Source organism: Chlorocebus sabaeus, chromosome 4 (assembly GCF_047675955.1).
Source record: "Chlorocebus sabaeus isolate Y175 chromosome 4, mChlSab1.0.hap1, whole genome shotgun sequence".
NCBI lineage: Eukaryota > Metazoa > Chordata > Mammalia > Primates > Cercopithecidae > Chlorocebus > Chlorocebus sabaeus.
In genome coordinates, this window is record NC_132907.1 from 3,206,222 (window position 1) to 3,227,228 (window position 21,007).

Here is a 21,007-nt window from a genome sequence, read left to right on the forward strand (position 1 = left end):
TTATTTTATATAGGGTGAGTTTTATTAGTTTGTGGTTTTTGAGGTCTCAGACCATTTCATCTAATTTGTATGATTTATGTGTATAGAGTTGTCACTAATATTCTCTTCTTGTTCTTTTGTTTTTTTGGAGATGGAATCTTGCTCTGTGGCTCTGGCTGGAGTGCAGTGGCACGATCTCGGCTCACTGCAACCTCCGCCTCCCAGGTTCAAGTGATTCTCCTGCCTCGGCCTCCTAAGTAGCTGGGATTACAGGCACGCACTACCACACCCTTCTAATTTTTGTATTTTTAGTAGAGATGGGGTCATGTTGGTCAGGCTGGTCTCGAACTCCTAACCTCATGATCTGCCCACCTTGGCCTTCCGGAATGCTGGGATTACAGGCATGAGCCACCGTGCCTGGCCCCTTCTTGTTTTTTTAGTGGCTGCAGGGTCTGTAGTGATATCCTCTGTTTAACTGTTTCCTATTAAAGAGATTAACAATGAGAAATAAATGCTTTTATTTAGTCATATAATTTTCTTTTGAAGTACACATTATTTCTTTATGTGGATACATATTTCTGTTTAGTATCATTTGCCTCAACCCAAAGAACTTTTCTTACCATTTTCTTCTGCAGGCCTGCTGGCAATACATTATTTCAACTTTTCTGTGTCTGAAAAAAATCTTTATTTCTTCTATTTGGAAAGATGCTTTTGGTTGGCATAGAATTTGAGGTTGATGGCCTTTTTTTTTTTCTTTAATGGAAAAATGTTGCACCATTGTCTTCTTGTTTGCCTAGCTCCTGAAAAGTCTTCTGTCATTATTATCTTTGTTCCTTTTTTCTCTATCTGCTTCTAAGATTTCATCGGTTTTTTGAGACAGAGTCTCACTCTGTCACCCAGGCTGGAGTGCAGTGGCATGATCCCGGCTCACTGCAACCTCTGCCTCCCAGGTTCAAATAATTCTCCTACCTCAGCCTCCTAGTACCTGGGAGTATAGATGCATGCCACCACACCCAGCTAAGTTTTGTATTTTTGATAGAGACGGGATGTTGCCATGTTGGCCAGGTTGGTCTCGAACCCCTGACCTAAAGTGACCCACCCACCTTGGCCTCCCAAAGTGCTGGGATTACAGGCGTGAGTAGCTGCGCCTGGCCCTAAGATTTTATCTTTATCACCTATTTTCGGAAATTTAATTATGATATACCTTTGTATCATTTTCTCAGTGTTTATTCTGCTTGGATTTGTGGTCAAAGTTTTCATCATATTTGGAAAACATTTCATCCACTTTAAAAAAAAAATTTTTCCCTCAGTTCTCAGTGTTTGTTTGCGTTGCTATAAAGGAATGCTTGAGATTGAGTAATTTAAAAGAAAAGCGGTTTATTTGACTTACAATTCTGCAGGATGTACCTGAAGCATAGTGCTGACATCTCCTTCTGGTGAGGGCCTGAGGAAGCTTATAATCATGGCAGATCAAAGGGGTACCTGTATGTTACATAGTGAGAGGGAGGGAACAAGAGAGAGAGAAGGAAGAGGTGCCACGTTCTTTTAAGCAACCAGATCTCAGGGAACTCATAGAGTATTTCCATGAGATCTGCCCCCATGACCCAAACACCTCCCTCTAGGGCCACCCCCAACATTGGAGGTCACATTTCAACATGAGGTTTGGAGGGGACAAACATCTAAACTATGTCACTTCCCAGCATTGATTTCATCTTGGAACACACTTAAAATATATTAGACAACTTGACATTGTCACACTGGTCAATGATACTTTCTTCATTTTTAAACTACTATTTTTCTCTGCTTCATTTTAGATAATTCTACTGTTAGGTCTCAAAGTTCATTGATCTCATCTCCAGTAATTGCATTTGCTGTGAATTTTTAACAGTCTATTTTTAATTTTAGATAGAATTTATTTTTATATAGAAGCTTAAAGTTCTTCCAGTTCTCAGTTTGGTATATTAATGATTAAAATTTTTTTTTGAACATACAGATCACATTGAAATAGATTTTTTTTCTTGCTAATTTCTTTGTCTTTATCATTTCTTGGTTTATTGATTTTCTTCATGTTTATAGATCATAATTTTTACCTTTTTACATGCCTTATCATCATTTTTCATAGATGCCAGACATTGTAAATTATACATTATTGGGTGCTGGATTTTGTTCTATTCCTTTAAAGGATAAGTTGTTGCTTAAATTTTGTTTTACTTTGTTTTTTGGTATTCTTTTAAAGAATGTTGGGCTTTGTTCTGACAGGTATTTATATTATTTGTATCTTTTTTTCTCTTGGAGGCTTTTTTTAATCTTTGATATGACAGTTTTAGAGTCTCCTTTCTCTAGGGCTGATAGGCACACATATTTGCAGCTCTGTGTGTACTTCAGGAATTGTTCATCCTGCTGCTTTCCCTGTCCTTGGGTAATTTTTTTTTTAATCCCGTGTGTATGGATAAATAGTCAAAGACATGAGTGAATCCCTCTGAAATTCGGCCCAGCAGTCTCTCTTTCTAAACAGTTTCCCCTGCCCTCCTTCTCTGCTTCCAAATCCAGCCACCTTGGATTATTCAAATTCTGATCTCTGTCTCATCAGCTCAGCAGGATCTTCATTCTTTGTTTGGGTTCTTCCTTCCTGCTGTGCCTTAAACTGTCTCCACACAGTAAGCTAGGGCATCAAGGGGTTTATGTCGTTTGTTTCTTTTTCTCTCAGTTTTGGCTGCCTGTTGTCCAACTGTTCTTTTACATGTGTCTTCTTGCTTTCCAGTTGTTTAAGGAAAGTGAAAATAATTCTGTTCCTGTTAATTCTATTTTGGCCAGAAGTAGAATTCCAATAGTGTTTTAAATACTCATTTATTTAATACAGTTTTTAAAAATAAAGATGCCAAATGGTACTTTCTTTATTGTGGTGAAATAGACATAATATAAAACTTACCATTTAAACTGTTGTTAAATATGTGGTTCAGTAGCATAAAGTACATTTACATTGTTATGCAGTCGTCACCACCGTCCATCTCCTGAACTCTGCACCTTGCAAAACTGAAACCCTATACCCATTAAACAATAACTCCCTATTCCCCTCTCTGCCCAGCCCTTAGCAACCACCATTCTACTTTCTGTCTCTATAAGTTTGATGACTCTAAGAATCTCAGAAATGTGCAATCATGTATATTTGTCCTTCTCTGTCAGCTTATTTCACTTTGCATAATATCTTCAAGGTACATCAGTTTTAGGTAAGAATGTCTTTCTTTATTAAGGAAATATTTACTACAAAGAATTGACTCTCACAATTATGGAGGCTGAGAAGACCCAAGTTCTGTAATCAGCAAGCTGGAGACCCAGGAGAGCTGACAGTAAAGTTCAAGTCAGGAGAGCTGATGGTGTGAGTTCCAGTCTAAATCTGAAGGCAGAAGACTGATTTCCCAGCTTGAAGATAGGCAGAGAGAGTGAATTCTCCTTTACTCAGCGTTGTTGCTCTATATACACTTTCATCTGGTTGGATGAGGCCCATTCAAATTGGGGAGGGAATCTGCTTTACTAAGTCTACCCATTCAAATGTTAATCCTATCCAGAAACATCCTCACAGTCACACCCAGAATAATATTTAATCAAATATCTGGTTATCTTATTTCCCAGTCTCACATAAAATTAGCCGTCATACCATTCACCCATCTATGTACACTTGGAGTGCTTCTACCTTTTGACTATTGTGAATAATGCTCCTATGAACATTAACGTACAAGTATATCTGTTTGAGTTCTTGCTTCCTTTTGGGTATGAAATGGTATTTTTATACAGTTGTTTTATATGCTTAGTTGAGGTTTAGAATTCTAGTTGCTGGATCACTTTAACCACTAGAGCCATGCTTTAAAAACAGTCATGTCATATCTGATGCCTACTTAGGTTATATGGATTCAAATCTATTCTATTTTATAGGTTATTGAAGGGATTTTCAACGGAAATATTTCATTATACTCAATTTTTGCATAATCTGCCTTTGGAACCCAGTCTGAGGGTAAAATGCAGCTTTACAGTATGGCTTTTCTTTTACAAAGCAGAAAAATAATTTCTGACAGTTCCTTTCTATATGTCTTCTCAATGCTAATGAAATAAAAAATCTATATCCAATTCTCTAGTTGACAGGAAAAATTTGAGGAACATCTTTTTATTTAATTGTTCATTTTATCATTCAAAGGAACATTTTGAGCAAAGCCAAAGCACATTTTTGTATTCATAACTGTTTATATAATCAGAGAAAAGGGGGGCTAGAATATTATAAGGTTGATATAGCATATAGAATCAGTGTGGTGATTTTGAAAGAGTGCTGAGTTTGGCTTTGAGAGGTATGTTTATTTTATTAATCCCATCTACTACTAAGGTGTGATTTTGGACAAGCCATTTTACCTGAGTTCATTTTCTTGTCTGAAAGACAGTGAAGATGATAATACTTGTTACTATTTCATAGGATTGTGATGATCAAATGAAATAATGTATATGAAAGTGCTTTGAAATCTTTAAAGTGATATATAGATATAAGGCTGCATTTATGGTCTAAGCTAATAGATATAGAAAAGAGCTATTAGAAGCAAAATCTGCTTATGTATGAACAGTTTCTATTCTGATTAAAAGGTTTGTAAGTTTTGAATTGTAGATAACTGCAAAGTCAAGGAATCTGATTTTGCCCTAGAGCCTCAATTCATTGGAAGAAGAAAAGTGAGAACATTCTAGTCACTGCAAGTCAATTTTTGATATTAAAACCCTTCTGTCTTTATTTTGAAAAGATTTACAAGGTGGCAAGAACTTTACTAGTGAATGAAGAATTGTCAGCATATGTCCCTTTTTAAGCCCAGTATATGCAACACTTTTGTCTTACTAGAGTTTACAAACTTTTTTTTTATATTGAGGATAGTGTATTTTTATGTGAGTTGAATATGATATGAGTTTGAAGAGTGCTAAACAGTGATTCTTTTAATGAAGGATTCGATGGCTTGTTTTTGTGTTCTACAGAGAGAGGCTAGTGACTGGAGGTAGAGTATTTTGATGATGTTGTATACAGAAGGATTTGTTATATTTCTGTGAGAGACAGAAATAAAGTGGTATTTCTGAGATACTTCTTTTGTAGGAAAGGGACTGGTTTGCCTCACAACGTATTCTAAGAGCATTTGTCTTCAGGAACTTGAGTTAGAATGAAGAGGCTGAAAACCTAACCTTTATTTATTGATTAGACAAAAATAATTCCACATCTGTTTGGAAATGAGTAAATTTGAAGTTTTAAATTTTTTTGTGTGATTTTATAAATGACTCTTTGATGACAGATAGTGAGAACTTTTGCCTCATCCTACAATATGAGCCTAAAAGGTATTAAATACTTGTTGACAGACTGATTCTAGGGCTGGTGCAGGAAAGATACAAGATGAGGCTGGAGCATCTTTTAGTAGTAGAAAGTAAGGAAGTGCATGAAAAGCAAAATGGTAAGAGCATGTCAAAGGGACACAGGAGACATCTGAAAGAGCTTACAATAGTCATGGCTGGAACAATTTGGGAGCAAAATGAATGATATAGTATTGGATTATAACCTAAAGTATACAATAAGTGTCCACAAATCCATACTGATATAAATAAGTTATTGAATAAATGTGTAAATGGATGAAGAGAGATGAATCTTCCATACAGAATAATTCCAATAATATATTTAGATGTTCTCTGCTATGGGAGGTAGAGAATAATTCCTCCTCTTTTTCCCTGAGGGTGGGCCAGACATAGTCACCTTGAAAGAATACGTTATGAAGACGGAAAAACAGTAATGTTATAGTGGAGAGGCCTGGCATGTTATATAGTACCTTAACCAAGTAATGAAGGTTAACATCATTGGTGATGTCCTGTTGATATCATGCTCCCCTTGCCATGATCTATTGAGAATGGCAGTTGATCTCAGTGATATTCTTTCCAGAAATCATAACCCTGGTCTAATCATAAGCAGAAACATTAGACAAACCCAAATTCAGGGTCATTCTGTAAAATACCTGACACATAGTCCTCAAAACTGTCAAGATCATGGAAAAGAAGGGAAGATTGAGAATTGTCACAGACCACAGAGACTGGGGAGAGATAATAATTGTATGTAATGTGGTGTCGTGAATGGAATCCTGGAAAAGAAAATGAACATTAATGGAACAACTTGTGAAATGTGAATAATGCCTGGGCTTTAGTTTGTAGCAATGTACCAATATTGGTTTCTTCATTTTGACAAATGTGCCATGATGTTATAAAGTGTTACCAATAGGGGGAAGTGTGTAAAGGGTATAATACACTCTTCGTACTGTCTTTTAACTTTCCCATCAATCTAAAATTACTCTAAAACGGCCATGCATGGTGGCTAAGCCTGGAATCTCAGCACTTTGGAAGGCTGAGGTGGGCAGATCACTTGAGTCCGGGAGTTTGAGACCAGCCTGGGCAACATGGTGAAACCCCATCTCGGTGAAAAATACGAAGTATAACCCGGCATGGGGGCACCCGCCTGTAGTCCCAGCTACTCGGAAGGCTGAGGTGGGAGGATCACTTGAGCCTGGAAGGCAGAGGTTGCAGAGTGAGCCAAGATTGTGCCACTGCACTCCAGCCTAGGTGACAGAGTGAGACCTCATCTCAAAAAGAAAAAAGAAAAAAGGAAAAGAAAAACTCCTTGACAGAGTTTTCTTGGTTGCATGGAATCAAATGATGTGAAGGACAGAAACTATGTGAAATAATTTTTGCTAGATAGCATGTTTTATTTTAACAGTTTTCCGCCTAAAATTGGAATAATATGCTATATTAATACTATTTACATTCGTGTTTCTTCGTAAATGTTTCCGTTATATATAAGATTTGATGACTTTTTAAAAGTCACGTTAATGTCTGAAACTTTTAAATGAGGTGAATAAGGTACAAATTAATAGCTGTCTATTTTGAAGGGAAGAAGTTAAAGTTTGATATAATGGTGTATAGAATCTGAGTGATACTTGTTTTGAGAATTATGATTTTGAAAGTGCTTATGTTAATACTGTGCTTGATTATAATATAGTATTTTGGGAATTCAATTTAGTAACATTATCAGTTAAAGCAACACATAAAAATTAATAGAACAAAGAACACTTTAAATTAAATTAAAATATCTTTGTTACAAACTATGAAAATAAATATAAGTAAATTTCATATCATTTCTCTTCTAGATTTATTATCTAGGATAGATTTGGATGAACTAATGAAAAAAGATGAACCTCCTCTTGATTTTCCTGATACCCTGGAAGGATTTGAATATGCTTTTAATGAAAGTAAGTGGTGTGTGTATAAGTATATATATAGTATATGCAAAATTTATTTAGCAATGCTCATTGAATAAGAAGACAGATATTATTTGCTACTTTTAAAGGCCAAGTAGAATGTTTTCTGTGTTCTTTTGAGAAATAATGACATCCTTGCATGGTGAAATTCTTCATTCAAGTGAAAGAACCAAGTAACAATTTTCTGTAGTTGTCAAGTTACGTAAACTAATGGTCATGAATTTGATTCAGCTTATGCATTTCAACCTTGAGCTTTTAACTCCCTGGTATCCAATTTGAACTCCTAATTAAATTATAGAGAAAGATGCTACTGTCTCACATTTTATTTAGAACAAAGTGTCTGGCAGTAATTATCTGTGACAATGTTTTAAAGTAGTTTTCCATGATTTTTCAGGCAACATTCTTGTTTTAAAATTTATTAATTCAGTTCTGAATAAAATAACCTTTACACTTGGGATGTGGAGGAACATAGTATAGATTGCAAAGATGTTTCTGGAACAGAGAATCATGATTCATTGGATTAATAGTACACCCTTACACTTGAAGGGTAGTGTTATTACAGGGTAGGTGCATTTGAGTTGTAGTTTTTTATTGGTTGTTCTGCATTAACTGAATTGGTGCTTTGTCATCACTGTATTAGTGGATATTCCTTTCTAATATCAGTTATAGATATTAAGAGTTATGGTGACAGTCATTGTGTACTAAGATGTTGAGTTTAAAATAAGAGACTAGAAACTTTGATCTTTTCTCTGATATTAATTTTTATGCTTTTTAATAAAAGTTACTTTATGCCAGTAGAAGTAGTAATATTTGTTGTGTGGAGGGGAAGAGGAGTTTAAGCAATTGGCCTGTAGTGTATTTCTCTCCTGATAACCCCGGGAATACCCCTGGGGAAAAAATCCTGTTCAGGAGACAAGTGGCTTCATGTTTTCTCCTTATAAACGTGCTGATAATTAACTCATTTAATAAATTAGACTGGCCGGGTACGGTGGCTTATGTCTGCAATCCCATCACTTTGGGAGGCAGAGGTGGGTGGATCACTTGCGGTCAGGAGTTCAAGACCAGCCTGGACAACATAGTGAAACCTCATCTCTACTAAAACATACAAAAATTAGCCAGGTGTGGTGGCATGTGCCTGTGGTCCCAGCTACTGCTGGCTGAGGCATGAGAATGACTTGAACCTGGGAGGCGGAGGCTGCAGTGAGCTGAGATTGGGCCACTGCACTCCAGCCTGGGTGACAGAGCGAGACTCCATTTAAAAATAAAAAAATAAATAAATAAAATAAGCGTAGACTAATATTTGCTCTGAAGAGAGTCCTTTTCTATAGAATACTTTGAGCAAGATGACTGGTTTAGATATGGGGGATGTTTCTCTGAAGAACATCACTGAAGCAGGACAACTCTTTGGCACAGAAAATGGAAATATTTTATAACCCAAATGCTCACCAGTGGGTGAGATGACCTGTGTATGCACACGTAGAGTCCTCATCTACTTTGGGCCAGAGAGTGCTCTCCAATGAGAGGAAAGGACCTGGGGGAAATGACCAGATGCTGCAGACCTCTCCCTGCCTTGCCTGTGCTTCTTGATTCCTTGTACCCTTGAAATTATTAGTAAAGCTTAGTCATTATCGGTAAAGATCTTTGCTTTGTGGAGTGTGATTTGATAGCCTGAGCCTGTGTTAGCTCACTGCTTCTCTCCAGTTTTCATTTGACATCCTACCCATATTTGAAGACCTAGTTGAGAAATCTCACTGAAACCTTCTGAACCTCTTCTAGCCCACAGATAGTTTTCATTTTTCCAAAATCATTCTAGACTTTATTGTCTATATGAATCCCCAGTGGCAGATTTTTAGACTGTTGACGTATTCCAATCTAGTTTGTTTAGCTTCCTGAAAAGTTGCTTAACTTCTTAGTATTTATGATTTGACTTCTCAGGTAACCTCTAAGCTTCTTGAGGACTGGGCCTATGTTCATGGCAATAGCTAGAGAGGTCTTTATACATATTAGGCTTTAAAATATTGTTAGTTTGCTTTAGATTAGAGAGATGAAGGTCAAGAAGAATAACTTTTGAGTACTTGGGGACCATTCTTAGTTATATAATCTATATGTTTGTGTCATATTGACTTCTGAAGAAAAAAAATCTAATGAAAAAGATAAACTGTTCTGAGAAAGTTATTTTAAATTTTTATCAGACATTCTTTGTTGTACTGCTTGTATTATTGTAAATATACTTTGAAGTATAGCAATATTGTTTGTTTATCTTCTTAGAGGGACAGTTAAGACACATAAAAACTGGGGAACCATTTGTTTTTAACTACCGGGAAGATTTGCACAGATGGAACCAGAAAAGATACGAGGCTCTAGGAGAGGTATGTCACATATACTACTTTAACTTTGTTTTTCCCAATTTTAAATATTCAGAATAAAAGTTTTAAAGATGCAGCAGTTTATGTACTCTTTTTACAAAATGTGATTCAAAAAAGGTTTTTGGTTTTTTTTGGTTTATTTTTAGTGGTTATGTTAGAAGCATATTCTCAGTTTAAAAGTTTCTGTTCGGTGGCTCATGCCTGTAATGACAGCACTTTGGGAGGCTGAGGCGGGTGGATCACGAGGTCAAGAGATCGAGACCAGCCTGGCCAACATGGTGAAACCCCATCTCCACTAAAAATACAAAAATTAGCTGGGCGTGGTTGCACGTGCCTCTAGTCCTAGTTACTCAGGAGGCTGAGGCAGGAGAATTGCTTGAACCCGGGAGGTGGAGGTTGCAGTGAGCTGAGATGGTGCCATTGTACTCCAGCCTGGGTGACAGAGCAAGACTCCGTCTCAAAAAAAAAAAAGTTTCTGTTTTTAGGCGAGCTGTGGTGGCTCACACCTGTAATCCCAACATTTTGGGAGGTCAAGGCCGGTGAAGCACTTGAAGCTAGGAGTTTGAGACTAGCCTGGACAATATAGTGAGACCATGTCTCTACAAAAAATGAAAAATTAGCCAAAAGTAGCCGTATGTGTCTATAGTCCTAGTTACTTGGGAGCCTGAGGTGGGAGGATCACTTGAGCCCAGGAAGTCAAGGCTGCAAGGAGCTGTGATCACATCACTGCACTCCAGCCTTGCTGACAGAATTAGGCCCTATCTCAAAAAAAAGAAAAAGCTTCTGTTTTTACACAAACTTATTCTTCCCATGACTATAATATTTCGTAGTGAGTCATTACATAAGAAAACAAATTTATGCGAAATTCTAATTTGATTTTTTAAGTTTTGTTTTGTTCTTGAGACATGGTCTTACTCTGTCACTCAGGCTGGAGTGCAGTGGCATGATCTTGGCTCGCTGCAACTTCCGCCTCCCAGGTTCAAGCGATTCTCGTGCCTCAGTCTCTGAGTAGCTGGGACTACAGGCGTGCACCACCGTGCCCACCTAATTTTTTTTTTGTATTTTTAGTAGAGATGGGGTTTCACCATGTTGGCCATGCTGGTCTTGAACTCCTGACCTCAAGTCATCCACCTGCCTTGGCCTCCCAAAGTGCTGGGATTACAGGCGTGAGCCACTGCGCCGAGCCTAAAAATGTTTTTAAGAGGTTGAATCCTCTACTATGCCAGAATGAATAAGTTTTCTCTCAGGTGTTTATTTGTGTGAAGAATATTGGTATTTGACTAATAAGTTGAATTTAACCTACTTATCTTTGACTGGATAAAGGAATAGGCCTTGTGAACATTAGGTACTTCACATGGTACTGCTTGTAGGAACCTTTGAAAATGTCATTTGCCGTTTAGGTGAATAGTTTGGTAAAGTGAAAAGCTTTACTCATTCTGTGTCATATTAAGTCTTTATTTTTAGTAAAAATGCATGTGGACACATAAGTTTAGTATGATAACTAGATAGCTACCTTACTTTTCAAGGAAAGGCTGAAATTTCTGTATTTTTTTGTTTTTAAATAGAGTAGTAAAAATGAACTACTTGGTTAAATTATGACATAAAGAATATTTGGTAACATAAGTATAATAGCATGAAGAATATATCTTTTCCTGGGAGACAATTCTTTGATCTCCTGCATTTCTGTATGTCTCTGAGCAAAGGCTTTGACAGCTTTTGCTCTGGATCATCTTTTCAAGGACAACTGTATAGGAAACAGGCTTCAAAGACAGATGTCGTGTCTCCCTCCTAGGCCGTAGGCAGATTCGTTTGCCGTCCAGGAGCAAAAGGTAATGTTCCTCCCTCCCCCACTGATGGCAAAGGATTGCTTGCTAGGAGCCCCTTTAGAAGGTTGGGTTTCCTAAGTTTGAGGTTCCTCAGCTGTGATACAATCCTATTGCACGCTGGGCATCCACCTGGGCCTGTTGACACTGCCTCTTTGGGATTTGAGGAGCAAGAGATTGGACTTCGTGAGAACATGAAGCTCATGCTGCCTGCTGTACCCCAATTAATTTTTGTTTCTGATCCAGAAGACTGATGTCATCTGACAGCAACCATGACTATGCAGGCTAACTTGCTAGCTTTTATGGAGTGTAAAATCTGACAGTTAAAGAATCTTCACAGTTCTTGTTAGTGTTCTACGGCATTTATAATCTAAATATATTCAATGCCCTGAATAATTTCTGCTACACTTTTAAAAAAGCTTACCCAGCCAGGCATGGTGGCTCACACCTATAATCCCAGCACTTCGGGAGGTCGAGGAGGGCAGATTGCGAGGTCAGGAGTTCAAGACCAGCCTGACCAACATGGTGAAGCCCCGTCTCTTCTAAAATTACAAAAATTAGCTGGGCATGGTGGTGTGCCCCTGTAATCCCAGCTCCTCAGGAGGCTGAGGCATGAGAATCACTTGAACACAGGAGGCAGAAGTTGCAGTGAGCCAAGATCGTGCCACTGCACTCCAACCTGGGCGACAGAGTGAGACTCTGTCTCCCAAAAAAAAAAAAAAAAAAAAAAAAACCGATTTCCACTTGATTTATATGTTGCAAACTGGTAGTATTTTGATTATAGAATAACCATACTATAATGGCCTTAGAAAAGAGCTTGTGATTTTTGAATTTGTTTTTAAATGGGACTATTTATTTACTATTTTCCATAAGCCATGTACACCACCAGCTCACTTGGACAGGTGGCTAGTCTCCAAATATACCTTGTCCTTTTTGGCATCTGCATCATTTATGCCATCAACTTGTATCCTCCAACATCATCTATATCAAACTCCAGCTATGTGTCTTATTAGGTCATTCCATGTGTAAATGATTCCTTTTGTCTAGGATCTTATACCTAATTCTTTGGATATATAGAGGGTCACAGATTTATTTTTGGTGGGCTTTAGTTGACAAGAAATCCAAATATTTGAGTTTTTACTCTGATGGTTATTTACAGAGAGAGAGCATATTCTGTATTGTCTACATTACTGCCTCCTGTGCTTGCTGTCACATTTGTGTTCACAATCAATTTGGACCCAAGTGATTACCCAAAATTATAACATTTAACTTTTTTTTTTTGAGATGGAGTCTCACTCTGTCACCCAGGCGCCAGGTGCCTCAGCTTACTCTCGGCTCACCACAACCTCCACTTCCCGAGTTCAAGTGATTCTCCTGCCTCAGCCTCCTGAGTAGCTGGGATTACAGGTGCGCACCACCACGCCTGGCTAATTTCTGTATTTTTAATAGAGATGGGGTTTCACCATGTTAACCAGACTGGTCTCAAACTCCTGACCTCAGGTGATCTGCCCACCCTGGCCTCCTAAAGAGCTGGGATTACAGGCATGAGCCACTGTGCCTGGCCATAGCATTTAACTTTTAATGCAGTGTTTCTATTTAGATCAGTGGACTCCTCAGCTTTAAGTACCAACCTTTTTTCTTCTGAATATATTGATCAAAAGTAAATGTATTTTCCTAACGTAAAACACAGTACACAAAAACACCTAGGAATTGGAGAGTGAAGGTCTGGTTATTACAGTATTTGTACCGTACCATCTTGCTTCTCATGTCATATTTGGAATACTTGTTTTGATTCATAATTTCAGTATTGGAAGTTAATTATTAATTGAATTTTATTTCCTACATCGTAGGAGTTAGTTGTATGAGTTCTGGGTATATCCCAGTAATGACACAGTTTTCACTCTAGTTAATCAGTTGTTTGGAATTCATGATAGCAGGACTTAATGCATCTGTGGCCTGTCTTTTCATTCATTTTGTAACCAAAAAGCAGGTTAATTGCTTTCTGTGTGCAGAATCCCATGAGCAGGAGTGAGGTCTGGTACAAAAAAAAGTGAATTTCTCCTGAAACTAGCTTGAGGAAAGAGGCACAAACATTCTACCTTTAAATGTCACCTTACTCTTGGAGCAGGAAGCAGGCACTTTTCTAAGTTAGAGGAGGTAACAAGCAAGGGCAGGGAATCCCCTTGCTAGCTGGTTCCTTATCTACTGGGCAGTTAAGTTGGTGCCTTCCTGGGTAGAAGCAAGTTGTAAAAGTGGCCGAGTGGGTATGCTTTCCACTTGCCCTGCTGGTAGGTATGAGTTCCAGGATTATCCCCCCAGCCCCCTCTTCCCCCTCCTCCCTGTCCCAGAGTGAGAGTTCCATGGGGCATACTTTGGTCTGCAAATTTACTGTCAACTCTTGAGGAGAGATTCCTCTTGGAGCACAGTTAGATGAACTTACCCTGTAGGGAATGTCTGGTGAGGGGGAGGTAAAAGGTTATATTTGCATTTCTAAAGGACTAAATAGGAAGCTGAGGAACAGGGGAAAAGGAGAAAATAAGAGAAAATAATAAAAAAAATTACTCTCTCTCTCAGAAAAATGGTGGTTCTTTGCTACAATGTTTCATAATTTCCATTTCTGAGCCATGCCTTCAAGTGAAATTTAACCAACTACTATTCTATTCTTCATTCACAGTTTATACTTTTATCTTACACTGTTTTCTCCCTTTGAAATGTCCTTCTCCCCTTGTCACTGTATCCCACCTCCATCTGTCTTCCTGTTTTGGCTCAGATGTCTCCTCCTTTAGGAAGCCTTCCCTCATCGCTTCTGTTATAATCTCTCCTCATTTCTTTTCTTTCCATTTTGTTTTTCTACCTATTTTATCTTATATGAAAAATGATTTAAGATGATGTTAAAGATGAATGCCATTTAGGAAGACTCAAATAAGTAGAGTTTAAAAACGGAAGCAATGTTAGTAAATGGATGAGTTTACTGTATATCTCTTATGCTACTTATCACTCTGCATTGCATTTTTAAAAAATGTATGTTTTTAAGTAATTTTGGGGAAACTTTCTGTGTCCTCACAATATTTGTTGAATAATAAATAGTGTGATACAAATAGATAAACTGTTTAGTATAAATTCTGGACCTGTGCATTTTAGAGATTTTTTAATATTCCTAATTTAAACTTAAAGATGTGTATTTTCTTATTGAAGAAAGGAAAATGATAATTTTCCTGTTTCTAAGCTAAACAATTTTAATTATTTCAATTTCCATTTAAGAGCTAGAAGTTTCATACTATTAAGGCTTTTGTGATTTAAAAGTATTTGATAAAAATAGACATATATATGGCATAATTTATTGGAAGATTTTAACACTTACGTTACCGGAAAGGGGTCCTGAGACAGACCCCAAGAGAGGGTTCTTGGATGTCACATAAGAAAGAATTCAGGGTGAGTTCATAAAGTAAAGTAAAAGCAATTTTATTAAGAAAGTAAAAGAAGAAAAGAATGGCTACTCCATAGACACAGCTGGTTGCCCATTTTTATGGTTATTTCTTGATGATATGCTAAACAAGGGGTGGATTATTCATGCCTCTCCTTTTAAAACCATATAGGGTAACTTCCTTTTTATTTTTTATTTTATTTTATTTTTTATTCTTTTTTTTTTTTTTTGAGATAGAGTCTTGCTCTGTTGCCCAGGCTCGAGTGCAGTGGCATGATCTTGGCTCACTGCACTCCAGCCTCCCAGGCTCAAGCAATTCTCTTGCCTCAGTCTCCAAAGTAGCTGGGATTACAGGCAAGCACCACCATGCCTGGCTAATTTTTGTGTTTTTTAGTAGAGATGGGGTTTCCCCATGTTGGCCAGTCTGGTCTCCAACTCGTGACCTCTGGTGATCCACGCGCCTCGGCCTCCCACATATAGGGTAACTTTCTGACGTTGCCATGGCATTCGTAAACTGTCAGGGTGTTGGTGAGAGTGTAGCTGTGAACAACCAGAGATCACTCTCATGGTCATCTGATTTTGGTGGGTTTTGGCCGACTCCTTTACTGCAACCTGTTTTATCAGCAAGGTCTTTATGAGCTGTATCTTGTGCCGATCTCTTGTCTCATCCTGTGACTTAGAATGCCTTAACTGTCTGGGAATGCAGCCCCGTAGGTCTTAGCCTCATTTTACCCAGCTCCTATTCAAGATGGAGTTGCTCTGGTTCAAACGCCTCTGACATTTCCACCCTCCCTTTTATAGGAGAACCCTTCATCCTAAGGGTTGCAGAGGGATGAAGATCTATCTTCTGTAACTTCTTCAGGCTGAATAGGGGCGATGATATTCCTGCCTGACTCTGAGGATCTCTTTCTGTATATGTGGTAGAGAGGAGCTCAGTCAGAAAGTGTTGATATGGGTCATTCATGACTCTTGAGTTCTGACAAGAGGTGATATCTGGACTATTAATAAGTGTTCAATTTAGGAAAACATTGAGTAAACTTATTGTGCATTCCTACACGAAGAGTACAACAGCAATATATTCCACAATACTAAAGCAAAATAAGTAAAATTATCCCAAGTAAACTAAATTAGAATGTGTTCCATGAACTGGGCAACTGTTGGAATCAAGCTGATATGGGGTTGCTAGCCAATTCCAATACATGCCCAGAATTAGACTACTGATCCAGATTTTTATATTACCCAACCCTCTTGTTTTTTCTGAGTAGCAGTCAGAGATCACTGGTTCATTCACAAGAATAAGCAGGGTTAGCCAAAATTGCAGAAGCAAACCTAAAAACAACTGATGAGATTAGAAATTAGTAACAAGTATATCATAATTCTTGAAACATAATTTCTCTCCAGTTTTCCATTTTTACTAAAGACAAATCATGGTAAGACCAATTTGCTTTATTATACTTGGCCTGATTATTTGTATAAAGTGCAGCAAGAACAATTATTTTTCACTTAGGCTTTAAAAATTGGCTTTGATGGAACTCTGTTCCATAGGGAATCTCAGATAAGACTTTTTAAAAGCCGAGCCCAGCCATGGATTTGTACCCTCAAATACCTATGAGTTGGGTAAATTTTCTCCTTTTGAGGTCCCAAGATAACTTGGGTCTCCTGGACCTGTTAGAAAGTGACATTTTTTATTTGCCACAGGTCAGAAACCCTGTACAGGTACTGTGTAGGCAAGGTATGAGGCCAGGTCTGCAAGAGGCTTTTATTGGCTCTACAAGTCAAATTTGATTCCTTAAAGGAAAGCATGCTGTTTCAGTCAAAGACTTAGTAAAATAACCAGTTTTTCCAATTGTGTCCTGTTACAAGAGAAAACAGATTCTTACTGCACTTATGCAATTAACTATATTGCTGTAACTTAAGAATACTCACAACTAGTTTCCAAATTTTGGAGAAATCAGGTAGAGAGAAGCAACTATCCTCCAAATTTTGTTCACAGGAGTATACTCAATTGCTAAAAGCTGTAAATACCTCAAAAGAAAAGTTTTCTTGACTGTAAAACAAAAAGATCAGCAGTGTTTCAAGCACAGTTAGAAAGATTACCTTAGTTTTCTTTTGGTTCAGTCTGTTCAGTTAACTCCTTAGTTCTGCTTGATATTCAGGAACACTTCAGGTCTCCATGAGAGTCCTGAAAGTTTTTTTCCTCTATTCTGATGTCACAGTTTCCAAAGTTATCAGAAACCTTCATTTAAGAACACCTGTTAGAGTTCTATAGTTGATTATAAACCACCTTTTAAAGAGGATTAAAACAAGACAACAATTACCTGTGTATGATGAAATATTTTAGGGCAGCCACAGTCAAAAGCACGATTGACAAAGAAATTTGGTTACCTCTGTGACATATAGTGATTTTATATAACAATTATTATTATTACTGATGACATATACTGAGGCATATCAGAATTATAGGAATCTTACACAATTTTGTAACACATACTAATAACAAGTTTATGTAAATATAACCCAAAGAAAGTTAAACACCATTTCACATTTGATTATACTTCCTGTATGACTTTTATACCAAATAAGCCAAATTTTACCTTTGAATTACACCTAATTCTTAAGAAAGCCTTATAGACATATCTACCCAATTTTAATGCTTGACCAAAAGGTAAGATTCTCATAAACTTTTTATAACCCTTTACAGATTTTTGTTAAAAGCAGATCTTTTGTTAAAGAGCAGATCAGTGCTCTAAGAAAAACCTGTTGTACTTTTATTCCAATGTTCAGTTTGCAGAAAAACTGAATAATGCTCCTTTTACTTTAGCCAATATGTTCACCCACAGATTTTTTTTTTTTTTTTTAGATTAAGTTTTTGCAAACCTTCCACAACTTGCTTAAACCTTCAGCTTTATTTCATCTAACTTAAAACAGTCCTTTAAACCTTTAATGTAGGCAGGAAATTCACATTCCCATGCCTTCTTATAATCTTTTATCAAAAATACCTTTCACTTTCTTTACATACCTTGCATGTATAACTGTTTCTTCTGTAGTATCAGTTACATGTTACACTGTTAACTCTTAGTAACTTTCATTTTTCGTGAAAAATCTCGGTAAGTTCAAGATTTTAATTATGTACTACATGTGGAGACTAGCCTAAGGCACACCAGGCAGAGTGCAGATAGGGGCTGACTCTTTCCATCATAGCTAGGGGACGTGGCTAACTCCGCATTTCCCAGGCCTTGTCTAGGATCTAATGCTCCAAAGTAGGTAAATTGAGCAGTTTTTAATAGTCAAAGAAGCAGTTTATGATCTCAAAGCATTTAGGAAACTTAATATCTAACCTACATAATTTAGACCAAATGTTTACATTTTGAAAATATTTTTATTTTACCAATAATCTTTAAAACTGTCTTTGCCAAGGATGACTTAAGTCACATGAATAAAAGGCATTATACTTTTTACTTTTCTGACAATATATTTGATTTAAGCTCTTATTATTATTAAACCAATTAATTTGAGCTCCTTCATATATAAACATCACGCTCACAACACATATAAATACACAGAGAGACAGAAGATAAAGGACCCATTCCCTAAACCAGGAATTGGACCCTAAACCTGGGCCGCCATTGTGTAAAGATAAAGCACGGCCCTGTGGTTACAAGGTCAAGCTCCCAAGGACATGACTGACCAGTTTGCAGGGCCATCTTGAAAAGCGGGCTTACAGGTGTTCTAAGCTCATGTTCTATCCTAAGGTGCCCCTCATTGTGACAGACAATACAGAAGGACACACAAAGCACACTAGATTCACTGCAGCTTAACACTAGCCGCACAAATCCTTTTTCCCATTAATCAAAACTTTACGGGAGATAAATAGTGATTTTTACCATTTATTCAACCGGTTTGCACAGAGAGAGAGACCGAGAGAGACAGAGAGGCCAGAAGTCTGACTAGTAAGAAATTCTTACCCTTTTGCTGACATGCCAGGCTTCTGGGTTGCCTTTTCCTCAGCAGCCCTGGTAACCTGGCTGGCTGCACCACAGCCCTGGGGGCCAAGTCACAACACAGAGGAAAGTTATCTTTTTCTTTTCTGGCCAGAGCAAAATACATGTGACAAAACACAGATGTTAGCCCTTCTGCTTAGCACCCAATATCAAACTGGCAAGGTTCAAACTTGCCCCCTGTTGGGCCCTGTCATCATTAATCCAACCTCCGACCAGGAGTTTCAACTTGTGATCTCTGGGCAAGATGGTTGCCCTGAGTAATAGAAGAGATAAGAAAGGGAATGGAGAGAGATAAAAGGATTGCCTGTGGCATAGTGAGGAAGGTGAAGAGCTCAGGGAGGCCAGAGAAAGACCCACCCATTGCAGCCACACTGAATCAAAAGTTCAGGCAGCCACTTGTCAGTCAAGAAGGGATCTTTTCCAGCGGTCCCATTAGCTCTCAAGTTTTCCCTTTTAGAGAGGAAAAAGCTCCCCATGTCTCACAATCCTGTACATGCCTAATCCTGTCACCCGTAGGCAATAGCAAAGAGTACAAGGCAGATTAATTCAGAGAAAAGCAGTTAACATCCTGTGGGGCCAAACTCATTCTTAGTCTAAAGGGACTTTACCAAGAGGGGCCTCTAGCCCCTAAAGAAGGGACTCTAACCCTCCACAGTTGGGCCTCTAACCCAAGGTCGGTCTTTGCCTTTTATTAAGAGGTGCCTGCAACCCTCTCTAAGGAGAGACGCTAACTCCCCTCAGTTGGGCCTCTAACCCAATCCCATCCTTTACCCTCGTACCCCACCACTTACCCAAAGTCAGCCGATCAGTGCTGCAGTCTTTTTCCTTTTGATCAGGAGTGGCGGTTGGCAGGGGGTGTTCTTCAGTATCATCTCTTCACAGTTTGCCAGAAAGATGTTACCAGATCCCACCACTTACCCAAAGTTAGCCTTTGGTTTGGGGGTTTCCACACTATAGTCCCTTCTATAGTTGCCGAAAGATGTTACAGGAAAGATGTCCTGATCAGACCCCAGGAGAGAGTTCTTGTATCTTGCACAAGGAAGAATTCAGGGCGGGTCCATAGAGTGAAAATAAGTTTATTAAGAAAGTAGAGGAATAAAACAATGGTTACTCCATAGACAGAACAGCCCTGAGGGCTGCTGGTTGCCCATTTTTATGGTTATTTCTTAATGATATGCTAAACAAAGGGTACATCATTCCTGCTTCCCCTTTTTAGACCACATAGGTTAACTTCCTGACGTTACCGTGGCATTTGGTAAACTGTCATGGTGCTGGTGGGAGTGTAGCAGTGAGGACCAGAGGTTACTCTCATGGGCATCTTGGTTTTCGTGGGTTTTGGCTGGCTTCTTTACTTCAGCCTGTTTTATCAGCAAGGTCTTTATGACCTGCATCTTGTGCTGAACTCCTCCTATCTCATCCTGTGACTTAGAATGTCTCAATGGTCTAGGAATGTGGCCCAGTAGGTCTCAGCCTCATTTTACCCAGCTTCTATTCAAGATGAAGTTGCTTTGGTTCAAACACCTCTGACACTTGTATTCAAACTTCGAATGTTTATCATTATAATTTAAAAAACATAAGTTCTTATGTAACTTTCCACAGTTCCTAGAAAACAGACGAACCTTTGTATTTAAATTCTGGAAATAATTTAGTACTTTGTTAGTTTCATTAACCGAGAACCTGTCGAAAGGATTTCATCAAGTCCTGGACACAGAAGCACTAAAAACCATCTTCTCTTCTGATTGATCATCATAGGGGAGTATACAGAGGATAGTGGAAATTTGAATTTACTGCCTGAAAGCCTACCTTAATAAATAGCTTTTGATATACTCAAGGTTGAAGACTTAAGGAAACAGATTTTGATTTCAACTAGAAATCTAAACAAAAACCCCTTCTGGTTTTTTTTTTTTTTTTTAGCATTTTCCTACTAAATATCGAGTTTTGTCTTCAGCTGAGCGCTACTATATATGTTTCACAACTGTTGTTTTAGTTTACATTTATTTCTTTCGTAAGGAGATTATTATAGCAGTCATTCAGTAGGAATTGTTTTTAAGTCTTGCTCCTGAAATGCACTATCATTTATATGTAAATTAAACTTATTGTGTAA

General features: G+C 37.9%; 1 protein-coding gene across 20 annotated transcripts in view; it reads left to right on the forward strand.

Moving 5' to 3' along the window:
- Positions 1-21,007, forward strand: part of ARB2A (ARB2 cotranscriptional regulator A) — a 481,527-nt gene that overhangs the window by 43,703 nt on the left and 416,817 nt on the right. For 15 of the 20 annotated variants that reach the window (XM_073014612.1, XM_073014598.1, XM_073014594.1 and 12 more), the window contains 2 exons: positions 7,179-7,280; positions 9,558-9,658. In XM_073014612.1, the coding sequence (XP_072870713.1) occupies positions 7,211-7,280; positions 9,558-9,658 (171 nt within the window). In that variant the 5' untranslated portion in view covers positions 7,179-7,210. The remainder of the gene's footprint in view (positions 1-7,178; positions 7,281-9,557; positions 9,659-21,007) is intronic. The other 5 variants (XM_073014605.1, XM_073014604.1, XM_073014613.1 and 2 more) reach the window with 1 other exon arrangement.